At 61.8% G+C, this 8,806-nt stretch overlaps 1 protein-coding gene across 1 annotated transcript in view; it reads right to left on the reverse strand.

Annotated features, from left to right (window-relative positions):
- LOC142923264 (uncharacterized) overlaps positions 1–8,368 on the reverse strand; it is a 53,425-nt gene extending 45,057 nt beyond the window's left edge. The window contains exons 1-3 of the mRNA XM_076064293.1: positions 8,228–8,368; positions 952–1,041; positions 508–583 (exon numbers count right to left, since the gene is read on the reverse strand). Coding sequence (XP_075920408.1) covers positions 508–583; positions 952–966 — 91 coding nt within the window. The 5' untranslated portion in view covers positions 967–1,041; positions 8,228–8,368. The remainder of the gene's footprint in view (positions 1–507; positions 584–951; positions 1,042–8,227) is intronic.
- Positions 8,369–8,806: the final 438 nt, after the last annotated feature.

Below are 8,806 nucleotides of genomic sequence, written 5' to 3' on the forward strand. Positions count from 1 at the left end.
ACACACACAGAGACACACACAGAGACACACAGACACACACACAGACACACACACAGACACACACACACAGAGACACACAGACACACACACAGAGAAAAACAGACACACAGAGACACACACACAAACACACACAGAGACACACGGAGACACACGGAGACACAGAGACACAGGGAGACACACAGAGAGACACAGACACACACAGAGACACACGGAGACACACGGAGACACACGGAGACACAGGGAGACACACAGAGAGACACAGACACACACAGAGACACACGGAGACACGCTGAGACACACAGAGACACACAGAGACACACAGACACACACAGAGACACACGGAGACACACAGAGACACACAGGGCACACAGAGACACACACACAGAGACACAGACACACACAGACACACAGAGACACACACAGACACACACAGACACACAGAGACACACACACAAACACACACAGAGACACACGGAGACACACGGAGACTTAGGGACAGCGTCTCACCGATGTTTTTGTCCCGAGCCATCCGCCAGGTGAGTGCTCCCTCGTGAGCCATGCGGCTCTGCGTGAGGTCCAGGCTCTGAACAACGGACATCCGAGTTAGGCTGTGGGTAGGGGCTACTGACGGTGGGTGGGGGAGTGAGTGAGTGGGTGAGTGGGTGAGTGAGTGGGTGGGTGAGTGAGTGGGTGAGTGGGTGGGTGGGTGGGTGAGTGGGTGAGTGAGTGAGTGGCTGACTGAGTGGGTGAGTGAGTGAGTGGGTGGGTGGGTGAGTGAGTGGGTGGGTGAGTGGGTGGGTGAGTGAGTGGGTGGGTGAGTGGGTGGGTGAGTGAGTGGGTGAGTGAGTGGGTGGGTGGGTGGGTGAGTGAGTGAGTGGGTGAGTGGGTGGGTGAGTGAGTGGGTGAGTGGGTGAATGGTGAGTAAGTGAGTGAGTGAGTGGTGATACTCACCCGGCATATCCGCATCGTCTGAGTGTCTTGCCGGGAGGCTTCACGGGAGAAGTAAGAGAGGTCCAATTTCTTCTGATACTCACGGAGACGCTGCGAACCGCAAAAATAAAGATCACTCACTCACCCACTCACTCACTCACCCACTCACCCACTCACTCACTCACCCACCCACCCACTCACTCACTCACCCACCCACTCACTCACTCACTCACCCACCCACCCACTCACTCACTCCCACCCACTCACTCACTCACCCACTCACCCCCACCCACCCACCCACTCACCTCACCCACCCACCCACTCACTCACTCACCCACCCACTCACTCACTCACCCACTCACCCACTCACTCACTCACCCACCCACCCACTCACTCACTCACCCACCCACTCACTCACTCACTCACCCACCCACCCACTCACTCACTCACCCACCCACTCACTCACTCACCCACTCACCCACTCACTCACCCACTCACCCACCCACCCACTCACTCACTCACCCACCCACCCACTCACTCACTCACCCACCCACTCACTCACTCACTCACCCACCCACCCACTCACTCACTCACCCACCCACTCACTCACTCACCCACTCACCCACTCACTCACCCACTCACCCACCCACTCACTCACTCACTCACCCACCCACCCACTCACTCACTCACCCACCCACTCACTCACTCACCCACCCACTCACTCACTCACCCACCCACCCACTCACTCACTCACTCACCCACTCACTCACCCACTCACTCACTCACCCACTCACTCACCCACTCACTCACCCACTCACTCACTCACTCACCCACTCACTCACTCACTCACCCACCCACTCACTCACTCACCCACCCACCCACTCACTCACTCACTCACCCACTCACTCACTCACTCACCCACTCACTCACTCACCCACTCACTCACCCACTCACTCACCCACTCACTCACTCACTCACCCACTCACTCACTCACTCACCCACCCACTCACTCACTCACCCACCCACCCACTCACTCACTCACTCACCCACTCACTCACTCACTCACCCACCCACTCACTCACTCACCCACTCACTCACCCACTCACCCACTCACTCACTCACTCACCACCCACTCACCCACTCACCCCACCCACACACCCACTCACTCACTCATTCACCCACTCACCCACTCACCCACCCACTCACTCACTCACCCACTCACTCACCCACTCACCCACTCACTCACTCACTCACCCACTCACCCACTCACCCCACCCACACACCCACCCACCCACCCACTCACTCACCCACCCACTCACTCACCCACCCACTCACTCACTCACCCACCCACTCACTCACTCACCCACTCACTCACCCACCCACTCACTCACTCACCCACCCACTCACTCACTCACTCACCCACTCACTCACTCACCCACCCACCCACTCACTCACTCACTCACCCACTCACTCACCCACCCACTCACTCACCCACCCACCCACCCACTCACTCACTCACTCATTCACCCACTCACCCACTCACTCACCCACCCACCCACTCACTCACCCACCCACTCACTCACTCACCCACCCACTCACTCACTCACCCACTCACTCACTCACCCACCCACCCACCTCACTCACTCACTCACCCACTCACTCACCCACCCACTCACTCACCCACCCACCCACCCACCCACTCACTCACTCACTCATTCACCCACTCACCCACTCACTCACCCACCCACCCACACACTCACTCACCCACCCACCCACCCATTCACTCACTTACCCACCCACTCACCCACCCACCCACCCACTCACTCACCCACTCACTCACCCACCCACCCACCCACTCACTCACCCACCCACTCACCCACTCACTCACCCACCCACCCACTCACTCACCCACCCACTCACCCACTCACCCACTCACCCACCCACCCACCCACTCACTCACTCATTCACCCACTCACCCACTCACTCACTCACTCACCCACTCACCCACCCACTCACCCACTCACCCACTCACTCACTCACTCACCCACTCACTCACTCACTCACCCACCCACTCACTCACTCACCCACTCACTCACCCACTCACTCACTCACTCACCCACTCACCCACTCACCCCACCCACACACCCACTCACTCACTCATTCACCCACTCACCCACCCACTCACTCACTCACCCACTCACTCACCCACTCACCCACTCACTCACTCACTCACCCACTCACCCACTCCCCACCCACACACCCACCCACCCACCCACTCACTCACCCACCCACTCACCCACCCACCACTCACCACTCACTCACTCACCCACCCACCCACCCACTCACTCACTCACCCACCACTCACCCACCCACTCACTCACCCACCCACCCACTCACTCACTCATTCACCCACTCACCCACTCACTCACTCACTCACCCACTCACCCACCCACTCACTCACTCACCCACTCACTCACCCACTCACCCCTCACTCACTCACTCACCCACTCACCCACTCACCCACCCACACACTCACTCACCCACCCACCCACCCATTCACTCACTTACCCACCCACTCACCCACCCACCCACCCACCCACTCACTCACCCACTCACTCACCCACCCACCCACCCACTCACTCACCCACCCACTCACCCACTCACTCACCCACCCACCCACTCACTCACCCACCCACTCACCCACTCACCCACTCACCCACCCACCCACCCACTCACTCATTCACCCACTCACCCACTCAATCACTCACTCACCCATTCACCCACCACCCACTCACTCACTCACTCACCCACTCACCACCCACTCACTCACTCACCCACTCACCCCACCCACAACCCACCCACCCACCCACTCACTCACCACCCACCCACTCACTCACCCACCCACTCACTCACTCACCCACCCACTCACTCACTCACCCCACTCACTCACCCACCCACTCACTCACCACCCACCCACTCACTCACTCACCCACCCACTCACTCACTCACCCACCCACCCACCCACTCACTCACTCACTCACCCACTCACTCACCCACCCACTCACTCACCCACCCACTCACTCACCCACCCCCCACCCACTCACTCACTATCACCCACTCACCCACTCACTCACTCACTCACCCACTCACCCACCCACTCACTCACTCACTCACTCACTCACCCACTCACCCACCACTCACTCACTCACCCACCCACTCACCCACTCACCCACCCACACACTCACTCACCCACCCACCCACCCATTCACTCACTTACCACCCACTCACCCACCCACCCACCCACTCACTCACCCACTCACTCACCCCCCACCCACCCACTCACCACCCACCCACTCACCCACTCACTCACCCACCCACCCACTCACTCACCCACCCACTCACCCACTCACCCACTCACCCACCCACCCACCCACTCACTCACTCATTCACCCACTCACCCACTCACCTCACTCACTCACCCACTCACCCACCCACTCACCCACTCACCCACTCACTCACTCACTCACCCACTCACCCACCCACTCACTCACTCACCCACTCACTCCCACTTCACCCCTCACTCACTCACTCACCCACTCACCCACCCACACACTCACTCACCCACCCACCCACCCATTCACTCACTTACCCACCCACTCACCCACCCACCCACCCACTCACTCACCCACTCACTCACCCACCCACCCACCCACTCACTCACCCACCCACTCACCCACGCACTCACCCACCCACCCACTCACTCACCCACCCACCACCCACTCACCCACTCACCCCTCACCCACCCACTCACCCACTCACCCACTCACCCACCCACTCACCCACTCACCCACCCACTCACCCACCCACCCACCCACCCACTCACCCACCCACCCACTCACCCACCTCACCCACCCACTTACCCACCCACTCTCTCTCTTCACCCCACTCACCCACCCACTCACCCCACCACCTCACCCTCACTCACTCACTCACCCACTCACTCACTCACTCACCCACTCACCCACCCACTCACCCACTCACCCCTCACTCACTCACTCACCCACTCACCCACCCACTCCACTCACTCACTCACCCACTCACTCACCCACTCACCCACTCACCCACCCCACTCACCCACCCACACACTCACTCACCCACCCACCCACCCATTCACCACTTACCCACCCACTCACCCACCCACCCACCCACCACTCACCCACCACTCACCCACCCACCCACCCCCTCACTCACCCACCCACTCACCCACTCACTCACCCACCCACCCACTCACTCACCCACCCACTCACCCACCACCCACTCACCCACCCACTCACCCACTCACCCACTCACCCACCCACTCACCCACTCACCCACCCACTCACCCACCCACCCACCCACCCACCCACTCACCCACTCACCCACCCACTACCCACCCACTCACCACTCACTCACCCACTCACCCACCCACTCACCCACCCACTCACCCACTCACTCACCCACCCACCCACTCACTCACTCACCCACTCACCACTCACTCACTCACCCACCCACTCACCCACCCACTCACCCACCCACTCACCCACCCACCCACCCACTCACCCACCCACCCACCCACCCACTCACCCACTCACCCACCCACCCACCCACTCACTCACCCTCCCACTCACTCACCCACCCACCCACCCACTCACTCACCCACCAACACATCCACCCACCCACCCACTCACCCACTCACCCACTCACCCACTCACCCACCCACTCACCCACCCACCCCCACCCACTCACTCACCCACCCACCCACCCATTCACTCACTTACCCACCCACTCACCCACTCACCCACCCACTCACCCACCCACTCACCCACTCACTCACTCACCCACTCACCCACTCACCCACCCACTCACCCACCCACCCACCCACCCACCCACTCACTCACCCACTCACCCACTCACTCACTCACCCACTCACCCACCCACCCCACCCACCCACTCACCCACCCACTCACCCACTCACTCACCCACTCACCCACTCACCCACCCACTCACCCACTCACCCACCCACCCACCCACTCACTCACCCACCCACCCACCCACCCATTCACTCACTTACCCACCCACTCACCCACCCACCCACCCACTCACCCACTCACTCACCCACCCACCCACTCACTCACCCACCCACTCACCCACTCACCCACTCACCCACTCACCAACTCACCCACTCACTCACCCACCCACCCACCCACTCACCCACCCACTCACCCACCCACTCACCCACCCACTCACTCACTCACTCACCCACTCACCCACCCACTCACCCACCCACTCACCCACTCACTCACTCACCCACCCACCCACTCACTCACTCACTCACCCACTCACTCACCCACTCACCCACTCACTCACCCACTCACCCACTCACCCACCCACTCACCCACCCACTCACCCACCCACTCACCCACCCACTCACCCACCCACCCACCCACTCACCCACTCACCCACCCACCCACCCACCACTCACCCTCCCACTCACTCACCCACCCACCCACCCACTCACTCACCCACCAACACATCCACCCACCCACCCACTCACCCACTCACTCACCCACCCACTCACCCACTCACTCACCCACCCACCCACTCACTCACCCACCCACTCACCCACTCACCCACTCACCCACCCACTCACCCACTCACCCACTCACCCACCCACTCACCCACCCACCCACCCACTCACCCACCCACTCACCCACTCACCCACCCACTCACCCACCCACTCACTCACTCACTCACCCACTCACCCACCCACTCACCCACCCACTCACTCACCCACCCACCCACTCACTCACTCACCCACTCACCCACTCACTCACCCACTCACCCACTCACTCACCCACTCACCCACTCACCCACCCACTCACCCACCCACTCACCCACCCACCCACCCACTCACCCACTCACCCACCCACCCACCCACTCACTCACCCTCCCACTCACTCACCCACCCACCCACCCACTCACCCACCCACCCACCCACTCACCCACCCACCCACCCACCCACCCACTCACCCACCCACCCACCCACTCACCCACTCACTCACCCACCCACCACCCACCCACTCACCCACCCACCCACCCACTCACACACCCACCCACCCACCCACTCACCCACCCACCCACCCACTCACCCACCCACCCACCCACTCACTCACCCACTCACTCACTCACCCACCCACCCACCCACTCACCCACTCACCCACCCCACCCACCCACTCACTCACCCTCCCACTCACTCACCCACCCACCCACGCACTCACTCACCCACCAACACATCCACCCACCCACCCACTCACCCACCCACCCACCCACTCACTCACCCTCCCACTCACTCACTCACACACCCACCCACCCACTCACCCACCCACTCACCCACCCACCCACCCACTCACCCACCCACCCACCCACTCACCCACCCACCCACTCACCCACCCACCCACCCACTCACCCACCCACCCACTCACCCACCCACCCACCCACCCACTCACTCACCCACCAACACATCCACCCACCCACCCACTCACCCACCCACCCACTCACTCACCCTCCCACTCACTCACCCACCCACCCACCCACTCACCCACCCACTCACCCACCCACCCACCCACTCACCCACCCACCCACCCACTCACCCACCCACCCACTCACCCACCCACCCACTCACTCACCCTCCCACTCACTCACCCACCCACCCACCCACTCACTCACCCACCCACTCACCCACCCACCCACCCACCCACTCACCCACCCACCCACTCACCCACCCACCCACCCACTCACCCACCCACCCACCCACCCACTCACTCACCCACCAACACATCCACCCACCCACTCACCCACCCACCCACCCACTCACTCACCCTCCCACTCACTCACCCACCCACTCACCCACCCACTCACCCACCCACCCACCCACCCACTCACCCACCCACCCACCCACTCACCCACCCACCCACTCACCCACCCACCCACCCACTCACTCACCCTCCCACTCACTCACCCACCCACCCACCCACTCACCCACCCACCCACCCACTCACCCACCCACCCACCCACTCACGCACCCACCCACTCACCCACCCACCCACCCACTCACTCACCCTCCCACTCACTCACCCACCCACCCACCCACCCACTCACCCACCCACCCACTCACTCACTCACCCACTCACCCACCCACTCACTCACTCACCCACCCACCCACCCACACACCCACCCACCCACTCACCCACCCACCCACCTGTGTATTTTCAGCATCTTTCACCGCCTGGTTGACTTGCCGCAGAATCTCGCGGCTTCGGTCACGTGACCTCTCCAGCTTAGAGTGGTCCACATCAGACTCTGAACACAGAGTGAGTGGGTGAGTGAGTGAGTGGGTGAGTGGGTGAGTGAGTGGGTGAGTGGGTGAGTGAGTGGGTGAGTGGGTGGGTGGGTGAGTGGGTGGGTGAGTGGGTGAGTGGGTGAGTGAGTGGGTGGGTGAGTGAGTGGGTGGGTGAGTGGGTGGGTGGGTGAGTGAGTGGGTGAGTGAGTGGGTGAGTGGGTGGGTGGGTGGGTGAGTGAGTGGGTGGGTGGGTGAGTGGGTGAGTGAGTGAGTGGGTGAGTGAGTGGGTGAGTGAGTGAGTGGGTGAGTGGGTGAGTGAGTGGGTGAGTGAAGTGGGTGAGTGGGTGAGTGAGTGGGTGGGTGGGTGAGTGAGTGGGTGAGTGGGTGGGTGAGTGAGTGGGTGAGTGAGTGGGTGAGTGGGTGGGTGGGTGGGTGAGTGAGTGAGTGGGTGAGTGGGTGAGTGAGTGGGTGAGTGAGTGAGTGAGTGGGTGGGTGAGT

The sequence above is a fragment of the Petromyzon marinus genome, unplaced genomic scaffold (genome assembly GCF_048934315.1).
Source record: "Petromyzon marinus isolate PM22_M1 ecotype Great Lakes invasive population unplaced genomic scaffold, UKy_Petmar_22M1.pri1.0 PM_Scaffold_371, whole genome shotgun sequence".
Lineage (NCBI taxonomy): Eukaryota > Metazoa > Chordata > Hyperoartia > Petromyzontiformes > Petromyzontidae > Petromyzon > Petromyzon marinus.